Source organism: Pholcus phalangioides, unplaced genomic scaffold (genome assembly GCF_987345545.1).
Source record: "Pholcus phalangioides strain wild (caught in Gottingen) unplaced genomic scaffold, Ppha-v1.0 ptg000007l_1, whole genome shotgun sequence".
In the NCBI taxonomy this organism is placed as follows: Eukaryota; Metazoa; Arthropoda; class Arachnida; order Araneae; family Pholcidae; genus Pholcus; species Pholcus phalangioides.
Genome location: NW_028301600.1, coordinates 12,975,177 through 13,002,534, shown reverse-complemented (window position 1 = coordinate 13,002,534; position 27,358 = coordinate 12,975,177). Strand labels below are relative to the sequence as shown.

Below are 27,358 nucleotides of genomic sequence, written 5' to 3'. Positions count from 1 at the left end.
ATTGATGAAAAAATAGTCATAGAATTAATGAAAGCAATAATTGCAAAACTACTGATAGAAATCAGAACTATTAAGAATAATTTTGGAATTGTCAAGAGTAATTTCAGAATTGATAAAAGTAATAAATTATGAACAAATTGAGAGTTTTTGAAAGAAATAAGTTCATAATTGATGAAAATTTAAAGTTAATTAAAAAATTAATTTTAGAATTATCGGGACAAATTTCAGATTTAATAAAAGAAATAATTGATCAAAAAGAGTTAATTAATTAATGAAATGAAGTTATTTGAAAATAAAAATTCAAATTTAATGAAATAAATATATTCAGAGCAATTAGGCCAAATGCACGTGAACGGATAGCAAGCGCGACATAAAAAGCTTTCATAGCTAATTAGAGGAAAATTATTCATATATTTTTAACATCGCATGTTCACAAGAGTTTGAAGTTTCCATTTCAAGAGCTCAGAAGTCTTATTTGATCATATTTTTTTTAAGAAAAATAATTTAAACAGACTCACCTATGTACGCGTCCTATGGAGTTTTCCTTTATAATCTCGCCCAGCTCATGTTTATTTAGAATCAGCGCTGCCGGTCGTGACGTCACCACTAATACTAATGCACCCTATTTTTAAAGTGAGAGTTGTGTGTGTGTGTGAGATAATTTATAGTTTAACTTTTTCTAAATTCACCGCACGTCACCACGGTTACAGCTGTTTTGGTTTTTTGATCAGGTTTTTTTTTTCAATGTAAACAAGAGCGCTTCATTATAAGTTAACCGAAACCGCGAAATCAGTTTGTTTACGGCCGGCTTAAGGATCTACACCTCCACTAATATTTACGCGTGTTTTGTTGAAAACATTTGAGATCAAACTTCGATAAGTTGAGAAAGTATTCCAGTGTGGTATTGCTGCGGAAATTCTTATGGTGCATATTACATATTTATTCATTTGCAATGAATTAATTTAATCGAATTTGGACTTTTGATCATGATTTTTTATTAAGAAGCGAAGTGAAATTTTGAATTTACTGGATGTCCCTAGAAAGATCATTTGAAATTAATTAATTAATTATGAAAGAACAAAGAGGTGGAAAGTGAAACAATAAAAATCCATAGATAAATTAATTGAAAACGGATTTTCGATCTATTAATCGACCCATACTGACATGTACAGTAGAACCTCTCTGTCTCTAATAATTGACGCGAAAAAAATTCGAGAAAAGTACGACCAGAATCGCTAAAGTTTCAATCAAGAAAATTTATACTATTATATTTTCTTCACTAGAGCCCTACTAATCCAAAGTAATTAAGACTGGGACTTTGGATTAGCAAAAATTTGGATTAATTTAATATGAATTTATGGTAGGATTATGCAAAATACATAACGAAGTGATTTTGATATTTCAGGACAGTTCATAATTTGTATAGACAGTTCAATGTTCAATAATCTCGGGAACCTGTGAAAAAGTAGTTATCTTTCAATATGACTAAAGGAGACAACAAATATGATAGAGCAATGAAAATGCAAGCAAAGAGAGAACCTCAAAATGTCCACTATGCGAAGAACCTGATGAATTTCATTTGAAACATGTGAATGTATCACTTGTAAAACTTCGGCTGAATGGCTTGTTTGGTTTTCATCCAAGTGAAAAAAAAAGATAGTTTTTATATTTAATTACAGAAGGAAGAGGGAGAGTCGTGCCAATCTCCCCATTGACAAGAGAAACAATCCAGGTACAAATAGGCAACAGAGATGCCATTGACGCGTTATAACCCGTCAAATACCCGGAATTTCGGAAAAGGACACGTAAAAATTTTGTTCACTCGTCCTCCGAGACGCGTTCTTTCCTAGTTCTAAGAAGAAAAAAAATAGAGGGAAAAACCTCCCCAACTTTTTACCCTTTCTTTTTCTTCTTTTTACCGTGTATCATGATCGCGCGACACGCCGTCCACTCACCGATAAAAAAAGCAGCATGACCATTTTCCTACAGACATGGGCGGAGATACGCCCCCCCCCCACCCAGCGTCAAAGGTGGAGTCGACTGATCTAATGTATATATGAGCTGACATCATCCCCCCCCAGACTTCTAAGTCAATCTCCGCCTATACCTACAGAGCGCAATACGCCTCACGACAGAGCTTTACGTCGGGCGTGATTGGCCCCAAGGGTGTAGCGAGAAAAATGTGAGAAAATGACCGAAAAAAGGGAAAAAGATGGCCAAATCCATTGTTCTGTCACTTTGGTCCCCCCCACAGAACGTAATTTCCTACTACGCCCCTGATTGGCCCACTGCTTCTGGTGGAGTCAAATGCGCCGCGCGCCGCGCGTTTTGCCGATGTTCTCTTCACTCTCTCTCGTGTTTTCTTTCGCTTCCCTTCAAATCGGAGCATGCAGACGACAGAGTAGCTGATGCCAAGGTCATGTACTATAATATAGCCGCCCTGATCTGATGCGCCACGCTAGAAAAATACAAACGCGTAGCGTAATTATGTAACACGTTTCTGCCGGCGCGAAATGGTCTAATTCGGTTCACGCTGTGCAAAAAACTTATTCCTAGGAAAACCCGGCTTAAGATGAGGGATATCTAGTTGCTTTCCTGAATGAGGGGCCGTGTACAGAAGTTTCAAATTTCGGATTTTTATTACCCTGCAGATTTTCTCCCTTCTGGTTATATACGGGAAATTACGGTACTTTTGCGGCTATCGGCCGGCATTGAGAGACCGCGTCTCTATGGCGTAAATTCGTCTTGTTCCTACAATATTGCGAATGCCCGTTTTTTTTTTTAAATCGTAAAGGATTGGAACGCTCGTTCAAATTGTAAAACCTTCCCGATATCGTGGAAAAAAACCGAATCTGTAAAAACTCGACCTTGAATATCCAGTTTTGTCATCTAGCTGCTATGCACTAGTCACCGTTTCGCAACGCGAAAATCACTGGTGTGTAGGCAGAATCGGCTTTTGGAGGGGCACCAGAATCAAATTCTTCGCAGATAGTATAAAATAAATTATTTTATTCCAATATATTTTAATTCTCTACAAAAATATTTTTAATTTTTGATCTCGGGGGGGGGGGGGAAGAAGAGGCCCCTTATAACCAGTTGCATCTCTGGTCAATATATAATACACATATAGGTATTACAGGTTCTTATAGGTAGTTATAAGGCAAATAAAAAGGTAATTATTAAGGTATTTTATATATATATATATATGTTCTTACTATTAAACATGAAGATGGAAGTGGGAATACTTCTCTGCTAAAGATATTAGTCTTTACCTTCTGAAAAAAACACAAGAGGCAAGTCTCATTACAAAAATGTATTTCATAACCACATGTCATCCGTAACGGTCTGACACATGCCACTATTACTGATATTTCAGAAAAACAATGACAGTAAATATAGTTCAAAAGTTATTAGACATTACCTGAAAGGCAAAAAAATGAGAGTTTTATGGATCGTAAAGTTAGAGCCCTGATTTGAATACCATCAAGCATTTCTGGATTGAGTTTGATACGAGTCGGAGCCAGGAATTATATAAATTTGAATGTTTTTCATTTGTGTGAAAAAAAGAATGAAAAAAAAAAAATACCCACTGACCATGGCACTAACTTATTAAATCCATACCAAAACATCACAAGTAGTTATACAATTCAAAGGCTTCCAATAAAGAGTTGGCTGATTCTACTTTGTTATAATGCCCATGACATGACGGATTTGACTATTTATTAGTTGTGTGCATTATTGTTTGTGTCAAAAGATTTTTCACCCACCATACGAGTGATTAATTTTTTTTCTGATTATATATATATACACACAGTGCAGATAAGTAATTGTTTGGTCATAATAGTTTGCAATGAGATTCAGTGTTTTTGTTTTATACGATAGATTTTATTAAATAATTCAAACACAAAATTTGTAGACAAATTTATTGCCATCAAAAGACTTTTGAGTGCTACTGTAAGTTAACCAAAACTGTGAAATATGTTTGTTTATCGCCGACATAAGGATCTTCACTTCCACTATAGAGTTATTGAATGTTGATGATATATACGTGTTACAAATTTATTCATTTACAATAAATTAATTTAATCGAATTTCGACTGTTTTGAAACTAATTAATTATATAAAGGAAAAAATAGGTGGAAAGTAAAACATTAAAAAATCCATAGATAAATTAATTAAAAACAGATTTTGGATCTATTAATCGACTCATACTGACATGTAGAACCTCTCTATGTCTCTAATAATTGACGTGGAAAAAAAATCAAGAAAAGTACGACCGGCATTGCTAAATTTTCCATGGAAAAAACTGAAATACTACTATACTTTCTTCACTGTAATCCTACTAATTAGAAATGAGATGAATTTATTTGGCTGCTATTCTCTGTATTCAGCCCTTTTGCCAAATATTCGGTTCGGTGAAATAATGCTTAGATATTCTGTCGAATATCTGTGTAAATCTAAGACCAACAAACTAATTTTAAAAAGTTATAGTAATTGGAATTTTTTGCATAAATTAAAAATTTACTGATTATACAGTAAAACCTCGATAAGTCGTTACCTCAAGTTATCGAAAAATTATGACGGCTTAAGTGGAGTTCCGTCAGTTTTAATATGCAATGTTATGAAAATCATATGAAAATTTAAAGTAATATGACATTAAAGTATGAATCAAAATAACAATATTAATAAAATTTATAGATTGCGAAAGAAAAAATAATAGCAATTTTTTATCTTTTTTATCTCTTATTACTTAAATTATTGTGGTGAAATGTACTGTACACTTTGATTTATACTAGTAATTTTTAATTTATAGACTAACAGAGCAGCTGTTAGAATAGGTAGCTTTTCTTCATAACAGAACTCTCAATAGCACATTAATTTTACATATACATCTAATTTAATTTTAGTGTTTGAATTCATCAGTCGTTCATGATGCAACTACAAAGTAATCTAAAACACTTTTGACTTGGTGGAGAGGCCCTGGACAGGGAAAAGTAAACAGAAGAACTCAACTTGGGAAAGAATGTCTAATTTTTTCAACAAAAATATTTTGTTTAAATTTCAAGCCTTAAATTAGTAGAGTCCATGCTTTCTATGATTATTTATTATCCGTGCCCACATTGCACTTTGACTTTAACTTGATTAATTTGATTCTTCGATTTACATAATTTTTAATTTCCTTGCACTATATGTAATCTTTGACATATCAATAAATTTTGGTTTTGCCGGAGATGCCCGGGGGCGAAATGCTTACGTTGCTTCTTTCAACAGAGCTTGGGTGTCTCGCGGTTGGTCCAGTTTCTCCAATGGAGCCCCGGCAGAAATGAGATCTAGCTTGAACAGTCCCTAACATTCCAAAAACCTTAGTCGGCAAATGAACTTCCCCAGCATAACTTCCATTACTTAAACTGTTCCGTTTGAGTATATGGGATTTTATGGTGACTTTTAAGCATATGGCAATGCTGTTAATAAGCTCTTTTTTTAATGGGAGCCATAAAAATAGTCTGTTCCTCTTTCTCAAACTTTTTCATAGTGACAACTTAACCAAAATTTGCGGCGAGTAAACAAGGGTTTAATAACATTGTGGTCCATGTGAGCTGGAAGGGTCTGAAGAAAAATGACGACTTAACCGGAGTGACGACTTAACCGGAGTGACGACTTATCAGGGTGACGACTTAACAAGGTTTTACTGTATTTTATTGTGTGGTGTATATCCCTTTTTGTGAAAGAGGTTATGTCAGGGAGAATTTCTCGGACAGGGAAAACATAAAACTGAAAATAGAATCCTACTGCAATAATCTGGAAGTGAGCATGAATTACACAAGTTCACTAGCTGAAGGATGTACCTAGACAAGAAATGTATTGAGCTACTGAAAGGGGCAAAGAACATATAGAGTGGAAAAATAAGTCGTAAATTTTATGATGCATTAATACTTAAGAGTAAATAATGGTTGACATTTTTTTAATTAGATGTAAAATTGTAACAAGTGTTAGAAAAAAAATGATTCTGTAAGTACAGTGATAACTCGGCTAATCAATGCCTTTACCTTACGAATTTTTTGGCTAACAAAGATTTTTTCGTGGTTTTTCTGCCTCGGCTAACGAATACAGATTCAGCTAACAAAGATTTTTTTGTGGTTTTTCTACCTCGGCTAACGAATACAGATTCAGCTAACAAACATTTTTGATGATATGAATGCACACACTAACATAACTAACATAAAATAGTCGCTTCTTGAGCTGAATTTTCACACCAATCATCATCAGAATTATTGTCACTAGAGTCCGATTAACACATCCAGCTAGGAATTTTTTTAAGTGTTTTTACACATCTTTTTCTAAAATTATTTGAACCATTTCATATTAAATGAAAGATTCAGCCCAAATAGAAAATGCATTAAAAAAATGAAGTCATTGTTTTCAGAGCATGCGTTCCTTCATTGAAAGACTCTGGTCAATACCATGAATAAATAACTCACTTTTTTAAAAACTCAACATAGAAGGGTGATTCAATTTTGCATTGATAAAACTCGGGGGAAAATTACACAAGACAACCTCACACATTGAGTTGTAAACATACACACATATATCTCCTGAGAGAAATGTAATAATAATAAGAAGAAAAAGACAAGAAAAAGAAAAACGAAAGTTTATATCAATTCCATCTTGTTTCAGGAGCCGAAGATAAAAGTGTGAGGCGTTTCCATCCCGCCCAGCGTTGTAATGCTAATTACAACCGACACCAATTCAATACAATATAAAAGAAATTAAAAAAATTGCTTGAAATGAAAACTTTTACACAACACATTGCAAAAGTAATTATGAAGAATCATAAGCATATATAACTTTGCAATGATCGAATGATACAAAATATGCATGAACTGTATTATAACAATAATACATTTGCAAAATAAATGTATCTTACTTATGTAGGCATCGAAAGGAACTGAAAAATACATCTAAACACATCACTGCTGTAATCAAACATGTATTGCAAATAATAATTCAAAATACAACAAACATATATACAGTAATTCAAATAAATAATCCACTCTGAAAAGCTTAAAGAACATGATTATTATATGAAATTATGCAGCTAAAATGCACAAATGAAAATACTAAGATATATCTGATTAAATATGATAAACAAAAAGAACACTATATAATAAAATTACATGAAGACCAGAGTCACTTAAATTCCCTTGAAGTGGGAGGAAACAAATTTTTGCTATGGATTGTTTGATTAGTCCATTTTTAGTTCGTACAATCACAACATAAACCTTCTAATCTGAACCTGGGATGGTTTCTTCGATTCTTCCAAGCAACCAGTAACACGGCAGCACATTATCCTCCTTGACAATCACCATGGCACATGTTGCACATTTGATTTCGAGAAGTGCCACTAATTTCATTGCTGGAGCGAACTTAGGTAGTCCATCTGCCATCGCTTCCAGATGGACTGAACAATTCGTGTTGTGCTGCGATTGGGATAGTCAGTTCTCACCAAGGTGGCACAGGTCAGGCTCAACAGTGGTGTTAAGCGATTGTCCAATCAAAAAGTGAGCTGGTGTTAGAACCACAAAGTCATTGATGTCTGGCGATAGAGGGTGTAAGTGGTCTAGAGTTTAATATGCCTTCAATTTGGGTCATAATAGTCTGAAACTCTTCCAACGTGAGTTTGGAAGACCCAACAGCTCTTTTGAAATGGTACTTGAAGGACTCGACACCAGTTTCCCACAAGCCTCCAAAATTCAGAGCTCTTGGAGGTAGGAAACTCCATGTGATTTCCTCTAAGGCTAAAAAATTTGCCAACAGATTCATCAGGTTTCACAACCATCTGATGAAGAATCAATGGAAATACTTGAATAAAATGTATTTCATATTTTATTATTACGTCATAGTGCAGTACTGTATTTTAAATCCCTCAATATGTTGCTTGTCATTTACCCTTGTAGCAATTTTTTAGACAAATACATTTGTTTTTGCTATGAGGATGCCAGGGTTTTATAGTGGGAGGGTAGTGGCCAGTGGTAAGGCACCTTCTTGAATATACAGAGCTGACTCATTGCCCTCCATCTTAAAGTGGCAAAACCAGTTCTCTGTTCAAAGTGAAGTCTAATCATTAAAAAAACAGCATAAGAAATAGCTATTGGTTTTAGTTATAATATTGATGTCACACTTTGCATAAAGATGGCTGATAAGTCAGCCTGGGATTTTCAAGGGTTCTAACCAGTGTCATATATAACATTTTGTCATAATTTCTAGACTCCACTTCATATGTAAGTATGTTGAGATATTTCTTATGCTTTCTATATATAAACTTTCTTTAAAACTATTTTCTGTATTAATTCGTTATTTATCCACTTATTTCTTCCATTATATTTACTTTGTTCTGTTTTAGTCCAAAGATTATTTAAAAAAATAATATCTGAAAATCATTTATATTTTAGTATGGTGTATTGAGAGAAAACATTTTCAAAAGATACATTTACTGTATATATTCGTGTATAAACTAACCCCCCCCCCCACTTCAGGACCACCAAAACCGCAATAAATTCAAAACCCATGTATAAGCCGACCCCAAAAAATCTGTGCATTTTAGAGAAAAAAATTTGTATATTTTCATACAAAATGAATATTTTGCGAAAATTTACAATAGAAAATGATTCAAACTTTTTAATCCATTTCTTTTGAGTCTTCAAGTTCATCGTAATCCATCAGACATTCATAGGGGGTGCGGCATCTTCGTTTTTATCCACATCTGGGCTGTCATCGCCATAGTCACTTTCAAAGACGATATCATCTTCAGTTCCGCCTATCGCATTGCTGATGCAACACTTTTTGAAGGATCGGATGATAATTTTGGCGGAAACAGAATTCCACGCCTCATGTACCCATTGGCACACTAGGCCAATGTCATGTTTCTTCGAGGCACCACTTTTTGTAGTTTCTTTGTCATTGGAACTTCCATTCGATCCACAAATTCCTCAAGTAGTCTTTGAGAGGCTCATTGATGCTCACATCTAAAGGCTGTACAATCGATGTTAGCCCACCTGGTATCAAAGCCAATCATGTTTTCGATTTCTTTATCTTGGCTTTGACATTATCGGTTCTGTGAGGTTTGAACATATCCCATACTAATAATGCTGGTCTCTCGAACACTGCTACAAAAATTACTACTGATTACGGAGGTCGATATTTTCTCATCAAAAACTGACGCAAGTATAAGCCGGACCCCCCCCCCCCCCACACTTGAGGAACAAATTTTTCCACAAAAAAACTCAGCTTATACACGAGTATATACAGTGAGTAGAATTTTTCAAATTTAATATAATCTTTGTTTTGAACTATTCTAAATTATTTTTAAGAATCTTTTGATCTTGAAAAGTCAATGTAACCAAGTATTGGATAATGATCTATAATGTGGGTTTGAAGGACAGAAAATCATTGCAATATATTTTTATTTGATCTGTAAAAATTATGATCAATGCAGGTACCACCTTCATTTAATTCTCTAGTTACTGGCTCCTGTAAACCAGTGAAGCTATTTACAGTCATTATGTCGAGATAATTTGAGACCTCATTATCACTATCTAATATATATCAATGTTTATATGCTTAGTAATTAACCCTTTAATTGGCAAGAATTGAAATATCCAGAGGAAAAATTTTTCAGGTGGTTATATTAAGCAAGTGAGGTATCCTGAATGCTATATTACATGAAAAAAAAAAATATATATGTAGTATTTAAATTAAGATAATGACACATAGACTCAGCAGTAATTCTATCACATCAAGAAAAATGAGAATTTAATTAAATTGGTGAAAGCAGATGAGAGCTGCTGCCACTCTTTGCAAAAAAAAAAACCTCAACTAGCGCGAGTATATGGGTTTCTTCTATACACTCCCACACACAGACAGCGTGATCCCCAGACAGCATGACATATATTTACACTACCCTTCTCAAGCGCATTCTAAGAATCCGAAAACAGGGGGGTACATGCAGCACCTTGTACATCAGGGAACGTTTCTTTATACGTAGAAATACAGCATATATATATTGTCAGTATTAAAAAAAAATGGGATGGTGCACTTCAGGGAACACACGACTACTACTAAACCACACATGTATCTCGTCCATATGCCTCTGCGGAATTTCTAACGAATTGGTACATGTTGAAATGTGCGTGTCCATGTTTTGAACCTAACGTGAAGCTTGTTTCTGTGTAATGCTTGGTGTAGTGCTGCCATCTACCACATATTTTTTGAACTATGAGTGAAGTGTAATGTTTGACGATTTTACTGTGTTTTGATCAGGGAACACACTGTATTTATATGATTTATGTAGATTTTAATGGTTTAAGAATGTCATTTATTGTTTGCCGACTTACTTTTCTATGATTGTTGAAGAATGCACAGCCATATGTTTCCTCCACTCATGGTATTTCTCTCCAAATGCAAGGGTTAAAAATCATTTTTGCTTTTCTTGTAGAAATAGAAGACAAGAATAGAATGACAAAGAATAGAACATCTTTGAGTCATTATGCTGGTAATTATAGGAACTCCATGAACAACTCACAAATAAAAATCAAATGTCTAGGAGTTGCTTAGAAGCATCGATGCCACAACGAGCTCAAAATATGCAATGCCTTTACTTGAAAAATATAAGAAAACCATGTGTGTTGGGGTTTTTTTTTAAAGCAACACCGCCAAATAAAGGGTTTACATGTTTTTCTTTGTTTTTTTAATAAAAAGCTCTAACTCGTCATTGAACTGTTAAATATGATATGAGTGAGACCTATATAGCAATAAAATATCAATAACAATACAATAGAAATGCAAAGGCCAGAACAGGCAAAATGCCTAACGAGGTGGTTGAAGAAAGATGATCATAAAAATATGGATGTCAAATATAACTAAAATACAGATTTTAGTTATGTTTTACTATAGTTAAATTTTACTTTTTCCAAATAGTTGCTATAAAAAAAAATCAAGAACAAACAATGGAGGTTATCTTGTAATAAATATACATACAATGACGCTACATATTTAAACATAACATTAAAAGACTCTACAAGCTAAAATGATCCTTTAACACCTTTAAAGTATTTAATCAACAATATCTAAATTCACAAATGTAACATGAGCCAAAATTATATGCAACGCATATAATTGTGGCTCATGTAAATAATTTTGTAGTAATTATAATTTTTTATTTTTTATAAATAATTTTGTATATGAGTCATGCCTACAAAATTATTTATACAGTTGACGCTCAATATAACGACCTCCTGTGCTGTCAGAAATGGACGTTATATTGGGAGGCTCACTATATTGAAAGTAAAACATATATGATAGTTGTTCCATGAAAAAATTTGGGACTTATCGTACCGGTCATTGTAATGGAATGGTCACTATAATGTGGGGTCTTTATAACGAGCGTTGACTATTATTAAATCAAATTAAAAACCTATTTTTTTACATTAAAAATATCTTAGTTAATGTCAGCCTTTCATTTTAGCAGTTAATTTCCAAAAATTCCTTATAGAAGAACAGAAGTATTCAGGTTTGTGTAACTCTAAAAAAGTGACTTCCCTTTTTCTGTAACGTAAGTCACTGTCAGAAATATGGCTACAAAAGTGATTTTTTTTTAAGTTTAAAATTATGATATTGGTCACTCAAGAACATGTCCTCACACATGTTCACAAAAAAAATTTGGTTTATTAATCTTAATAGAAATTTTACTTACATTCAATGCAATTTGAAAAAAGTCTCTGATTGCAAGGTGAGTCATATGGAATTACCGCAAAAAACTTTGCTGTCTTGCTCAAATGTTTCATATATAAATTCAAGGAGATTCAAAATTTTTGACACAAACTTCAAGTTGTAATATAGAACATACCTTATCAAACATTTTTTGCTATGTAATGGACTCTCAAAAGAAATTGAGAGAAAGGAGAGACTGCAGGGAATGGAAACCATGTAACAGATCCAATGTGTCCAATCCATTAGAGTAGAATTGGTAGTGTAGTATGAGTAATTCTGCACAATGCATCTCCAGAAAATTTCCCAGCAAAAATGCACCAGCTTCATCTTGCTTTAACTACATGTGCCCTTGGATACTTATACATTGCAGCAAATACATCAAGAAAAATATGGTGTTTGCTCTGCCGTGAAGTGCTGTTATAAACAGTAAAAGTCCCCTTCACCACATTTTGCTATTGCAGTTCGACTACACAATCTATAGGGGGTGGGGGGGTGTTTAGGTGTGCTTCGTGCTTCACCACTTAAAGTTTGTACCAAGAGTTTTGAATCACCCTGTATACACATGCATTGATTTCCATAAGTTAAGCTGAAAGAAGAAAAATCATGATAATTTGACTAAATGGGGTTATTTTTGAAATTTGCATACATTTTGGGCAAAGGCAAACAGCATTGGAGAACAATATGCATATGGCACTGGCATTGCATTCTGCAAATGCAATAGAGCTTAAAACAGTTGAATTGTCAATTGACTGTGAGCTGTCAATTTATGTACTGCTATGAATAAAAATGTTTTGAAATAGCTATTTGTAGTTGTTGGATATGGTAAACACAGAATCATCATCCGTATTCTTTTGTTTGTTGCATTCCAGTGATTGAAACTTTTTAGTATTGTTTTAAAATGAAAGCTGCAAAAACAACTCAAAGCTGCATGTTTCCTTTTTATGAATGTAACAGTGGGTAAGATAATTGATATTTGGATAATCAATGTACTACTGCACTTTTACTGTCTAATTTTTCTTTTATTTCCTCAGATTTCTAAATGGCTGAAGCACAGAAAACCATTTCACCTCGTATGTTATATTTTTATCCTTTACGCTTTTTAATAACTGTTCTTTTTTTCTATGTATAACGTTTCAGAAAGGGCTTGCAAAAATTATACACAGAAGCAGGGTTGGAGTTTTGGTCTTCCAAAACTGGTTTTGAACAGGGCACGTGGGATAAACTATAGATTTTTTTTCATGGTGCTAACATATTAAAAAAATATATTAACAGAATATAACCTAACTAAATCAAAAATCTTTCAAAAGGTATCATTTGATTTTTTTAAAGTTAATTGTTTCAACAGATTGATGGTTTTAAGCTGGAAATTTGATAGTAAATTAATATCACTCTCATAACTGCTTAAATAAATACTGTTTTTTAGCTTGTTATATATAAATGTTATTTTTTTTCTACTTCACATCTTATTTTTCATGTATGATTGTGAAGCAAGTACTGCACTTAGGACAGTGATGGTCCAATACCCTGCCGAATCTGTCAGAAAACTTTTCTTTAGAAAATACATTATATTGAAGGTACCAAATGTGCATAGTCACAATCGTTGCATTGTTGTGAAACTCAACATAAATATTTTTTTTTATTAGATGACATTATAATGATGTAAATAAATATCAATGTTCTAATGTTTATTTAATGTAACTTGTTCCATTTTGACTTTTCAAACGTTTTATTTATTTATTTTTAAGTGAACTTTCTAGTTTACATTCACAATTTTGAATTTAAAAATTAATTTTAAATAAAGGAAAATATCTGAACAAAAGGAGACCACTATGTAGCACCTACACATGACTAACAGAACACAATGTCACAAACACAGATTATGCCTATATGATGATAAAAGACTTCAAGATCCAAAATTTTTGTTGAACTTAAATTGTTGCTCTTATGAGGCTAAAAGCTAATATTTCACCGAATAAATTCAAACTATATATGCAATCCTATCACATGATGGACAGAAGTCAGAAAAAACCACTGGAAGAAGGCTTGTCAAAAGACTGTCTTTAACACATTGGTTTTTTTTTCCAAATTTTCCTGTCCTACAAGTTATCCATCAATTGTAAGAATATTTTCAAATTTTGTAATCGTAGAAATCATTTCAGCACAAACAGGGCAGCTAAATAATTAGTTATGTGTTATCAAATGTTAAGAGGTGCAGCTAAGCTTGATTATTGGTGTTTGATTATTGCATAAGTTTAATTTCATTCTATAGTCATATCTACTGCATTTTTATAATTTTCTTGTGCAAATTTCTATCCCATTTTTGTATAGCTTTCATGTTTCAATAAATCTAATATTTAACCTCAAGACAGTTTAGTTTTCAAGTGCAATCCTATAGCTTGATAACCTGATATCAGTCATAAAACCCTTTAAATATACTGTTTTGAATTTCAAAATTTTATTATATTTAATGTAATTAATAATATAATGTAATTTATATAGTTTAAAGTTTATAATTTGATTATAGAAGTTACTTCACCAAATTGTAAAGTTTTTCACTTACAATTATAAATAGGAGCTTTTGGACAGTTTAGGACAGAAGGGTTTTGGACAGTATGGTAAAAACCATAGTATTTACCATGGTTTTTACCATACTGTCCAAAACCTTGCCAACCCTGCACAGAAATACTAGAAAAATTTGTATATCAATCAAATACTTTGCTGATTCTCCAAAGGTGGTCAAAACTATATTACTATAATGAAGTAAGGACTACATCCCCAGAGCCATTTTATAAGGTGAATCACTTAGCAATTTTAGTCAACCACCCAGGCAAGATTTGAACATAAAATTGACGAATTACAATGTGTATGCATTTGTACTATACTCTGCACCCAAGCTCCCATCTGGACATTTCTTTCAACCACATAGCTTCAAAAAAGTAATGGCGATATCACTGCATCAGCTTATATAATTATTCTGTTAGCAATATGTACGTCACAGTTTTGTTGTATTTAAAAAAAATGGTTCTAGGTTTTTTTATCTCATAACTCATTGCATGGCATCCAAAATGTCAAAATGTGCTTTTTTGATAAGGTTGAGATCTGGTGAGTTAGGTTATGACCAAAAAGCTCAGATGAGTGTTTTTCCTGCCGTGGGTTGGAAAATTCTAGTCTTGTTTGATGACACATCACTTTGTTGGAAGAGGCTGAATCTGTGAGAATGAATGGGTGTAACAATTCAAAAGGATGTAGCTTTCTTTTTGTCTTATATGTTTTCAGCTGTATCAGGGTTGGAGGGGGGACCATTATATTATGACTAAATACATGCATAGCTCCCCTCCCATCAGATTGATAGAGTTGGGAGACTTCGGACCATATCATTTGTTTTCGATCACCATGTGTCTAAGGGCACTGTTCCCACTAGTAGTGTTTTTTTGTGACTTTATGCACTTACTGGGGCAATCACAGCTTAATATAACACATGTAGCATATAGATAATAATAATAACAATGAAGTTAAATAAGTAAAACATGAAGTATAAGGAGAAAGGAAGAAAGTTTCATCAAAAATACACATGAGTTCAAATAAACTTCCTATACAGAGTGTGAATTAGTAATTGACGGTGGCTACATAGGATGTAGTCAATCTCACTAGTTGTTCCAGTTGGGCTTCTCCAGGTCCACTTTCTTTGGGGTTTCTTTTTAAAAAATGAATTCATGATGCATAACTGTTTGCTCTCAGCAAATTCAACGAGTCGATTTCCTCTGTCGTTTCGACACCGTAACCATGACTTCTGAGTTTTCATAATTTCTTCTTTTTCCAATTCTGGCATTGAAGTCACCATCACTATTTTGATATATGATGGTTTCCTTTACTATTCATCTCGTCTAATTCTTCATAAAAGTCTTCTACTTTTTCCTCAGAATAGCTTGTTGTTGGTGCGTAGATTTGTGTAATCTGTATCCAGTATCTGCTTGATATTTGCATAACCAGCTTTGCAACTCTATCAGATGTACTATCTATCAAAGGGCAAAGAAAAATTTGGAAAAATTATTTGTGTCCGCTGTAGGAGGGGCGCCAATTCTGATGGAGGTAGACATGCGAAAAAAAGTTAGGGGAAATGATTTCTGCCCCCTCTAGTAGGAGTGCCAAACCCGGGGTAAAAGGGTGAAAGAAATTACAGGAAATTATTTCTGCTTACTTTAGGAGCGTCAAATCCAAGATAAAAGGCCAAAAGAAATTCAACATACGTTATGACAAAATATTTCTGTTTCTTAGAACGCATCAAAACGAAGCGATTGAAACAAAAGTTTTTTTTAATTGGGGAGGTCAGGGGGCCGAAAAATAGGTCCCACTCGGGTAGAGACTTTGTCTCGAGCTGTGCCCCTGAGTGCAACACATATGTGTGTATATATGAAAAATTTTAACAAACTGTACATATACACAACTGAACATCTTTTTGGAGTTTCATGGATCTTGTTCCAGATACCTGGTGAGTAACGGTAGAGCCTCCCATGAAGCTCCTAGACAGTATCTCTGTTCTGTCTAGGAGGCCTTGGTAAGTTGTGGCCACAATGGGACTGTAAACAGACATCATTTCCCCCCTTTCAAGAAACTAATGAGGAACATATGTTGGAAATTCAATTTGATTTTTTTTCCAATCGACTTTCAAGAAGAGCCGAAAACCTCAATATAAATTCGATCGAAATGAAAATCTGGTGATCCTAATAGTGAAATTGTCTATTTTAATTTTTGTTGTATTAGTTTTCTATAAGATTTGTAAGAATTTTAATCATCTTAAAGAAAGTCATTTTGAAGTAAGTAATTTTTTTGACATTAATCTTGAATAAGAATCAAACAAAATCCATTGAACTTTGCTGCTTATAATCCACAAACTTCGCTAGTTTGAGGGAAAAAAGGCACCATGTATAGTCCGCAGCGGTATATAACCCACATGAGAAAATTTCATTTATCAATATGAAATTACTCTCAATGAGGAGGGGGTGTTGTGTAACATGGTTTTATAGAGAAAATGCCAATTTTTTGTACTGTCATCTACCCAATCTGAAAAATCTACCAATGTAATTATAACTAATGAAATCCCTCTCGCGGAAAAAAAATAAAGTCGTAGATAAGATGCAGTGGTTTATCTGCACTAAAGCCACTTCGAAGTTGGACTCTTTTCATGCAACTTCGATCCACAATAAGAAATTAATTTCCGATGTTTTGTTTTTATTTAAACATAATTTTTTTAAACGTATAATCTACGGACGCAGTAGAATAGGGTAGGTTAATAGGGACTTCCATTGAAATATGGAAATAAAGTAGTGTACCTCACATATTCAAAACAAACAGCGACAAATCCATTTCGAATAAGAGAAATTTCGGATATGTGTCTTCGTATATTCGAAATGAGGTTTTTTGAAGCTGAAGAAATATAGCATTAAATGTATGTTACGGTAAATGAGTTGAATCGGTAAAGCATATCTGTAAAGCATATTGGTAATACCTAATCATCAATCGTCTCGGTAAGTTCAATAAATTTTGCAACATTTATCACTTTTACCGGCGATTATGCATAATCCTTTTATAGCAACCTGTATTCACAAACGTGTGGTTGCTTCTTTTCGCTTTAGATATTCTTTTTTTAACCTCAGGGATGTTCGGCCCAAACTTCAAGAATTGTGCGTTATCGTTGAAATTTAAGCCGAAGTCCCCAAGGTTAAAAAAAAAATCTACAGAGAGAAAACAACCCCTTCCCAGTGTTCGCCTTAACGCATGGGCCCACCTGGGCACGGCCTGGAAGCCTCAAGAGTAGAGGGGCCTTACAAAAATGAGATTTAGTTAAAATTTTCTAGAATTTACTAGGTAGGGCCTTAGAAAAACCACTTTGCCCGGGAGCCCATGATGCTCTCAAGACAGCTCTGTCCCTTCTCCAGGGCCGTAGCTTGCTTTCTCGGGAGCAGTCTTTTCTTGGAGTCTCCTTGAAATAGTTATGCTCAGAAAAAGGAGGATTTATAAGTGCCCCCCCCCCCCAATCAGCTCGGGGCACCGCCCAAGTTGCCTCAGAATAGTTAGGGGCCTGACCAAGCTGCAGGTCCTGGTGCTTTAGCTGGTGTTTACCTGCCCCTTCTGTTTCTTAGTACTGGGTCTGAAGGGATAATTTCAAATGAAGTTCATGAGTTTTATAAATGAACGAAATCATACGGAAATATCACTGTAAGTTAACCACTTTTATTAGCAGCCTAGCCCGTACGTGATGCATGCACTCTCCATATTTTACCATAAAATTCAATTAAAATGAGTATCAAGAAGATAGATCCTTGTGATGAGTATCCTGCATAAATGTGTGCCGTTTTGCTTTTTTAATGTTTCTAATCTGTTACTTAAATCAAACAAGTTGGGTTTTATGCTTGTTTACAAGTTGAATAGCAGTAATCCCATTCTAGGAAGAAGCTTTCTCTACTTCTTCGTCCCTTAATATCCAACCAAGAAGTGGAGGAGATGATCACTACACCAAGAATCTGATAATATGGTAGAATAAATCTTTCCCGTATTTTATAGAACAAGAAATGACTAGCAAAAATTTCCTCGTCAGACACGATTTGCGCCTGGGGGGGGGGCTGACTACTGCTCTTGCACCGGGCGCCACTTGGTCTAAGACCTGTCCTGCCCTCTGTCTTCATGTCTTGCTGGTTGCTGCTGTAACCAGGCACACTCAGACTGCTAGGGATTTAAGGTCTTAGTTTACTGACAGAGTTCATATTTCTTTTTAGAGGGTTTTTGGCTATAATCCTCCATGTTGGCCAGTGCGGGTTGGAGGAAGCCCATCCGCGTCCAGTCACCACGTGTTAAACATGGTTACTTACAAGCTGCACCAGGAGAAGGTGTGGATTGGACTTTAAGCCGATTCCTTCAAGTCCTCATAATGAAGCAATTAAAGGGTCTTCTCCTAGTTAACAAGTAAAGACTATTCAGCAGCCTGTACATGGTCTTAAAAGCTTCTCCTTGTAGATACCATCTTAGAGGTTGAGAGCAGCTTGAGAGTTGAGTTGCAGCTTGTTGAGTTAGCTTGAGAGCAGTTTCAAGAGCAATAGAAGGAGAGCTGGGTGGAGCTCCTGTGATTATAATGCAGGCTAATCTTTGCACATTTTGCAGAACAGTTTCATGGGAAGTTTTACTAACACCTAATGCCATATCACACATCCTTAACTTAGCATTATGGTTAGGGGCATGCAATAGCAGTGTAAATCCAATTGGTTTTACCAATAATTCTTTTGCATAGCATAAGCATATTAGTGGCCTGTTTAGCTCTTTTTCGAATATTTCCGTGAGTGCTTAGAGTTCAAACGACATCGCAGGTATTTCACTTTGACACATGTGGTAAGCTCTTGTCTCTTGAGGGTTAGATTTCCACGCTCCCATTTTCTGTTCCATGTAAATACCACTATTTTGGTTTTTTTCCACAGAAAATACTAGTTGGTGTTTATCACCCCATCTATTGACAGAGTATAAGTTCGTTGAGCAAGATTCCTCAATTTTGATAAATCATGCCCTTGAATGCGCACGACTAGATCATCTGCATAAGCCTGAGTATATCCTGGTTCTTTTATTAGATCGGAGATCAAGGAGCTAAAGACTAAAAATAGAGAAATAATTCCCTGTCCAGTAACCTAGCATCTCCTACTGATCCCTACTTCTCCCTTTATGCTTTTGTTTACAAATTAAAAACGAAACCAAAATACCTTTAATAAAAATTACCTACAGGGCTGTGTGTCTCTATCTCAATGGGCTTCGTAATAATGCAACTGGTACTATGATTTTTGAGAGTAAGTACAGTAGAGCATCGATTATCCGAAACGATTGAGGACTGGGGGGTGTTCGGATAACTGATTTTTCAGATAACCGATCATCCACAGAAAAAAATTGTATGTCCAGTATGTCCTCTGCCCAGGGGTCAACAGGGCTACTAAGACAACTCTGCTTATCTCATAACTTCTCTTCAATGTGTTTTTGTTTGAATAAAATTAAATAAAAAAGTTGAATATATATAAAAGTTATCTCGTTTTTTCGTTAATCACCCCATACTAAATATAGGTTTGTTGGCCTACAAGACAATTATTGATGAGAAAGAAATTGTTCAGAAATCAGAGAGAATTTCTTTAATATTTTGGAGGAAAACTTTGCATGCTACTTCTGTTACCATGGCGTGTCGCGGGTTGACAACCTAAAGATACAAACCAGTGTTATCTCAAAATATAATTTTGAAGAGTAATTTCACTCTTCGAAAAATTTGTATGGGTTATTTTTTTTATTAGTGAGAAATAACTCCATTAAAAAGAAAATGGGGCGTGGTAGCCCAGGTCGATAAGATACTCACCTGAAGTACCAAAGGATGTTTAGAGGTGTCGTCCTTGTCAGAAACTTTCCTGACACAGGGGTACAATAGAAACAGCGACATGACCACAGAAAAAAATTGCTATCGGTGGGAGTCCCACATTGAGGGGTTGGTACGCTAACCCTTTGATGAGTATAAAAAACAAGCCTACCGTTCGGAATCAGCAATAAATCATAGGTCAAGGTCTAATTAGCTTTCATGTGCAGAAAAAGACAGTGGTATGACAAAATGATCAAAAAAAAAAAAATTACTTGAAATTTGAAGGAGTATTTTCATTCTTCAATGAAATTTGGATGAGTAAAATTGAATTTTCATGCATGAATCAGGCATCTTGATGCCTATTGGTGAACACTGGTACAAACATAATGCACGCTAGTTTCAAATTCTTCAAATCTGCCATTAAGGATTGGATAGGAACTTGAATTTAAGGTTTTTTAACCAATCCATAATGCTGCAGACTTGCAGAATTGGAAACCAGCGTTCACTATGTTTGCACCCTAATGTTTCTAATGCTATTCACCCACATCTGTGCATCTGAATGGGGGAGTTGCGATGTTCACTTGGTGTTTCTTATGAACAGTGGCTGATAGGGATAGAAATTTCAAGGTACGATTATACAGCTTCATGTAAAGATAAAAAATTGTTAGCTAAAATTCAGTAGTGATAATTTCGCCCCTGTTAAATAAAAATTATGGAAACATTTAAATTTTATGTTCCCCAGTCAACAAGAGGTCAATAGGCAAAAATTTGTACTATTTTTTTCTTACCAAAAAAGAAATTCACTTCATAACTTTCTTCGATAAGGAATAAATTCATCCAGATATAGATAATTAAATTTATTCATTTATGCCACTTTTTACAGAAAAAAAAAGTTAGGCGTGAGTTTCTTGTAAAGAAATTCCTCAGAGGAAATTAAAAATATTTTCCTAAACCGTCAAAGACAATGAAATCTTGATTCATGCATATGATCCATTAATTTAAAAAAATCAGACCAGATCTAAAAGAATTAAAATTAATTAATTAAATAAAACTGTGAAGCAAATGGTTATAATTTTATTTCAAAATTCTTGAGCACAGCCTGCCATTACTCACCAGGATAAAGTTTTCTTACTTGAGAATGTTACTGTGAGAAGTAGCAGCCAACTGTTTTCAATAAATTTCTGGAAGAATGGCAAAAGAGTCAGATTTTCGTTAACTGAATTGTGGCAATGCCAGGCCCCACAATGCCCTTAGAGCTTAATATTTTGGAGAAATCTATAGGGACTTTCATGGCAAATATCATTTCCAAATGTACCAATGGTGGTTAATGGAATGGTTGGCACACTCTGAACAGCCTTTCAGCTGAATACCTTCAGAATTCATTGAGAAAGTGGTTTGAAACATTGTTGGTAAAAGTGCAGTGATCAATGATATATGGCGCAGGGTTGTCCTATACCGCATGGGCACAACCCGGAAAGAAATACCCCCCAGAGTTTCTCACCCACTGGTTGGATAAATGCAGTTTAGTGCAAAAATGAAACCTCAGATGTTTGATCCGATACAGCTATATATCATCCTCAACAACAACAACAACCAATTTCAATCCACTGCTGGATGAAGGTATCCTCTAAATTTTTTCATTCTACTCTGTCTGATGCTTTAGCCATCCAGTTAACTCCTGCCACTTTTCTGATCTCGTCAATCCATCTTGCTTGGGGACGACTTCTCGGACGTATATAAAATAATATGTCCTGACTGACTGATTCGTCATCGCCGAGCTAAAACTGCTGAGGGTATGATTATGAAATTTGGTCAGTAGTTTTATTTAAACACTTATAAGGCGGTCATAAGGGAGGGTTCAAAGATAACAGATAAAGCACACTGAGCCGAAACCAGTGAAGCTATATTCATGAAATTTGGTCGAAATTTTTATTTCATGACATAAAGACGAACTATATTGATTTATTCCCATGACGTAGAGAGAGAGACAGAGAAAGAGTAGGGGGCATATTGGTGTGCACAAATAAATCTTTAAATTATAATAACATTATGTCAATCACAATGGAAACAGCTGGGGTGATTGGCATTAACCAGCCATCACTCAAATGAACTATTCTTTGTTTATATTGATCCCACTCGTTTTCTAAATCAGAATTTATTGAAGAACTTCACTCTATATTAACAAATACAGTCGAATCCCGTTTTAATGAATACCGTTATAGCGAAAATCTCGTTTTAATGAACACTTTTCCAATCCCCCAAATAAGTTTACATAGGAATAATGCTAGGTAACATGGAATTCCTTTATAACAAAATTTCGTTTTAACGAAGTGATTCCTCCAGTCTCTTGGCATTCGTTATAATGGGATTCGACTGTATAAAATCTAAAAATGTCCTATTGATAGGCAACATTAACATATTAAAACCAAGTAATGACGATTTCGATTACATGAATATGTGGTCAGGCCATGGCTTCCTCTCCTTAATAACTGATCAAACTTTAGGCCCCTTTCCAATAGTTGTATTGATCATATTTATCCACGTCACTCAACTAATATTACCAAATACTATTCATCAATAATTGACACAGACATAACTGACCATTTTCCGATCGTATGTAAACTTCATTTTGCCGCAACAATATTAGATAAAATAAGTCAAACTATAAGGAAAATGAAAATTATTCAGTACACTGATATGTCAAATTTTCTCCAAAATTATGAATTTCGATTCGATCGTACTCATCCTGAAAATGATTTCGATAACTTTTTATCCACCATGAATGTCATTGTCCAAAATCATTCCAGTGACAGAAACATTGTTTCAAGGAAGAAGGTCGGTAAACCATGGGTTACTGGCGAAATTTTCAATTTAATTAAGACAAAACAACTTTACCTAAAAACAAGAAAATATTCATATGACCTTTCTATAGAAACTGCTTATAGAAATATAAAATCAAGAATCAAGTTTGATATAAAGCAGTCTAAAAAACAGTACTACTCTTTAAAGTTCTCGGAAAATGTTTTAACAATACTGAGCGTTCGAAGTTTGTTAATAGAATACTAGGTACTAACAAAGAGAATGCACTTCCAGAAAATGTTGAACCTCTGATTCTTGCCAATCAATTTAACTTGTATTTCAATGGTATTGGAAGAAATTCTGTAGTTTCTATAGATGACTATAAACAATACATACATATGGTTTTCAAAATTAAATTTTTCTTTCTCCAACTAATATTATTGAAAGAAAAAAAATTATTAACAAACTAAAAACTGTGTATCTTTTCCATCAATGCAATGAACTCAAAAGTTTGGAAGCGTTTTCCTGACAACGTCATTTAGATGCTCTCTGATCTATTTAATAATTGTTTTCAAAGTGGTGTTTTCCCAGAATCACTCAAAAAGGCAATCATTACCCCCATAGGCGTACGCAGAATTTTTGGGGGTTTCAGAATTTTTTTCTTTTGGGGGGGGGGATTTACGTTTTATCCTGTAAAAATAACACTAATCTGGGCTCAAGGGGGGGGGGGGGTTATAACCCCCAAAACCCCCTTTGCATATGCCAATGATTACCCCTATCTATAAAACCAATGATAAGAATGATCTCAGCAGCTATAGACCAGTTTCATTTCTCAGTATGGCATCCAAAATCTTAAAATCCATCGTAAGATGTAGAGTATACTCATTTATAAATATTAATAATTGTTTCCTCAGAAAATCAACATGGTTTCCTGCCAAACAACAGCACTGAAACTGCACTAATTAAATTTAGTAAATTTGTAGTTGATAGCTTAGATAACTCAAAACACAAACAATAGCAATTTTTCTTGATATATCAAAATGTTTTGACAGCATCAATCACAGTATATTGCTTGCTAAAGTGCTCACATGGAATTAGAGGAACTGCTCATAAATTATTTGATTCCTATCTTAATAATAGATCTCAATCTGTTAAGTGTGGTAAGCATATTAGTAGTCCAGTGAACATGCACAGAAGAATTCCACAAGGAACTATTTTGGGACCGTTACTTTTTACTATTTATATTAATGATTTCTGTAACCTTGAACTCAATGCCAAAATAATCACATTTGTGACTGTACACTGTACTTCTTAATTCTGGGAAAAATCATCAATCATTGAATCATATTATTAACAATGATTTAATCAAAGTCCAAAATTGGTTTCGTTCAAATGATCTCAAAAAAAAAAATTAATATTCTAAAAACAAAATACATTAGTTTTTCAAACCTCACTAATTTGAATACTAACTGTAATCTCATTTTTCATAATAAAAACTGTCCTAATGATCTGCCATGTACCTGTACTCCATTAGAACAAGTGAACTCCATTACATACCTAGGTATTGTTATAGATAGAAATTTTAAATGGAGGTCTCATGTAAAACATATCCAATCAAAACTTTGTTTTATAGTTTATAAATTTTATTATCTGAAACATTATGTAAATACCCATTTTTTGCTGTCATATTACTATTTTGATTTTTCATTCTCATCTATTATATGGACTAACTGTTTGGGGCAGGTAAGTTGTGACTCATCATCCAGACCCAAAAAAAAATAATCGGATCACTAACTGGCAATTACTCAACTCCGTCATTCGATCTTTACCGGCAACTTAACATACTCCCATTGCAGTATTTATACTTTTATGAATTGATTCTCCTACTTACTAAAAAACAACTCAGTCTTTCCATTAATTTATCAAGGACATCAAATAGATACAATAACATTCTAAATATTCTCTTAATACATAAAACAGGGAAGGAAAACCATTTTACATACCTTATTCCGAAATTTTATAACAAACTACCACATGATATTATTTGTTCCCCTTCCATACCGTTGCTGAAAAAATGTTAAAAAATTATCTTTTCTCAATAGCTAACATCAATGATCATTTTTGGAAAAAAAAACAAAAAAAAACAGCTCTATCGGTTAGTACTAAATCCAATTTTATCAATGTCCAGTACACTTCCTGCTGTTTGCCTCCAATTGTCGAAGTCGCTAAACAATTCTCTCATCATCCTAACATTTCATATTCTTCATTCATAATGTATATGAAAGTACACTGAATATTTGCAATGTCGTACTGTATTCTGATTGTATACTTGCTCACAGATGCAGAATTATTTCGATGTTATCAATCTTTTTTTTCTCTTTTTATCTGTCTGTTTATCTGTTTGTTCTGTCCTTGAAATTGCATATTGTAATTACTCATCGATACTTCGTGTTCATCAATACAGATCCACAGGATCTCTTAATGAATTTTTTTCTCGCATTATTATGTACTATTTCATCATGTTAAATAAACTTTTCAAAGAAAAACGAAGAAGGTTTTTTTTAATTTGATCCATGGAGGGGAATTATGGAGGTTCAAATGTAACATAGAGAAATCACACCAAGCCGAAACTGCTGAAATGCATGAAATTTGGTCAGAAGTTTTTTTTCATGACGTAAAGAGTAAGTAAGAAGGGGTTTTTCTCAAATTCACCCCTAAGAGGGTCATAAGAGGACTCAAAAAGTAGCATTCATGAAATTTGGTTAACAGTTTTATTTCATGACATAAAGACTAAGAAGGGGTTTTTGAAATTTGACCTCTAAGCAGTTCAATAAGGGGAGGGGTCATACGGAGAAATCCTGCTGAGTAGAAGCCACTGAAGCTATAAATATGAAATTTGGTCAGAATTTTTGTATTGTAATGTAGATTACTGAGAAGTGATTTTTCAAAATTCAACTCCCTGGGGGAGGAGGTTCAAAGGTTATAAGCAGCAATCATCAATGAGGAGCCGAAATTTCTGAAGCCATAAATATGAAATTTAGGCAGTATTATATTTTATAATTTAGATACCCACTAAGACAGGATTTCTGAAAATTCATCCCCCCCCCCCCAAGGGGCATCGTGAGGGCTTCAAATGTTATATGGAGGAAATCATCACTGAGTAATATTCAGATAACCAAATTCATGCGAGCGAAGCCGCGAATAATAGCTAGTTTTGTTATATTAAAATTAACATTATTTTGTTTTTGTCTATTCAAAAGAAAAAAAAACATATCCCCATTTAACCTGGAATAAATATGAATTTTTGAATAGTTTGAAAAATGATTTATTTATTTTCCAATCTCTTTGTGGAGCACCATGAAATCTTTGGTGGAGCACAGTTTGGGAATCCCAGATTTAGAGAATGATAAAGTTCATGTAAAAGTGGGGTTAGTGAAAAAAACCAAAAACCTGGTTTTTGGTTTAAATATCATTTACATTAAAACAGTTATATATTTAAACAAATCAAACTTTTAATAATTATTTAAAATAAAATGTTTATTAATCTAATTAACACTATTCCCATGTTAATTAGTCTGCAAATATTTCTTTAATATTTCTTTAAATTTTAACAACCAACTTTTGCAATTTTATTATTTTATAACTGTAGAGGGATTATTTTACATTTAAAAATTTTTAATGTTGTTATTAAGTATATAATGGAGATGTTTTTTCCAGTTATTTTCATTATGCTTAGTTAAAAACTTTTAAAAAACTGATAAAAACTAAGTAAAAATACAAAATGTGTTTAATGGAGCATAACTGATGTAGAGATTGGTTAGCGATTAGTTACGATATACAAGGTGATTATAACCAAAGTTCCAATTTCAAAACGCTGTAAAATAAGAACCACTGGTTGGAATGCCTTGAAAATTTGCATGAATGCCCCTAAAACAATGGAATTTTGTTTGAGGGGGGAAAAACAACTATATAAAAAATTTACCAATAGATCACACTGTACTCATATAAAGCATAGAAAATTTTTGCTAGCAGAATAGAAATGATAGCCAGTCGAGGGAAAACTACAATTTAATTGGCATTGTATGATTTCATAATTCATAGAAACATCACAAAAATGGAGTTGTTAAACAAACAACTACGACTTACACAAGAAATGTTCAATATGTTATTTACCATGTTCTGCTATAAGATGGAAACGCAAAAATGCTTGTTGAACAACAAATCGGAATGTGTTGTTTTAATGTTGTGGGTGTGCTTTCAATTCCGCCAAGTTTGCGATATGACCACTGTACACAACATAATGTGGAACTTCGGTTAACGAGCATAATCCACTCCGTGAACATGCTCATTATCCGAATCACCCGTATATCGAATCAGACTTCTTTTTAGGAAATAATGTAAATTTGGTTGATTTGTTCC

At 33.9% G+C, this 27,358-nt stretch overlaps 1 protein-coding gene across 5 annotated transcripts in view; it reads left to right on the top strand.

Annotated features, from left to right (window-relative positions):
• Positions 1 to 796: 796 nt before the first annotated feature.
• Positions 797 to 27,358, top strand: part of LOC149084934 (pantothenate kinase 3-like) — a 77,091-nt gene continuing 50,529 nt past the window's right edge. Inside the window, exons 1-3 of one of the 5 annotated variants that reach the window (XM_089232673.1) lie at positions 803 to 924; positions 12,798 to 12,836; positions 13,259 to 13,340. Coding sequence is in view for 2 of the 5 variants with exons in the window: in XM_089232669.1 (XP_089088795.1) it covers positions 12,806 to 12,836 (31 nt within the window). In the remaining 3 variants the exon portion in view is untranslated. Of the gene's footprint in view, positions 925 to 10,492; positions 10,550 to 12,797; positions 12,837 to 13,254; positions 13,341 to 27,358 lie in introns of those variants that run through there. The other 4 variants (XM_089232671.1, XM_089232670.1, XM_089232672.1 and 1 more) reach the window with 4 other exon arrangements.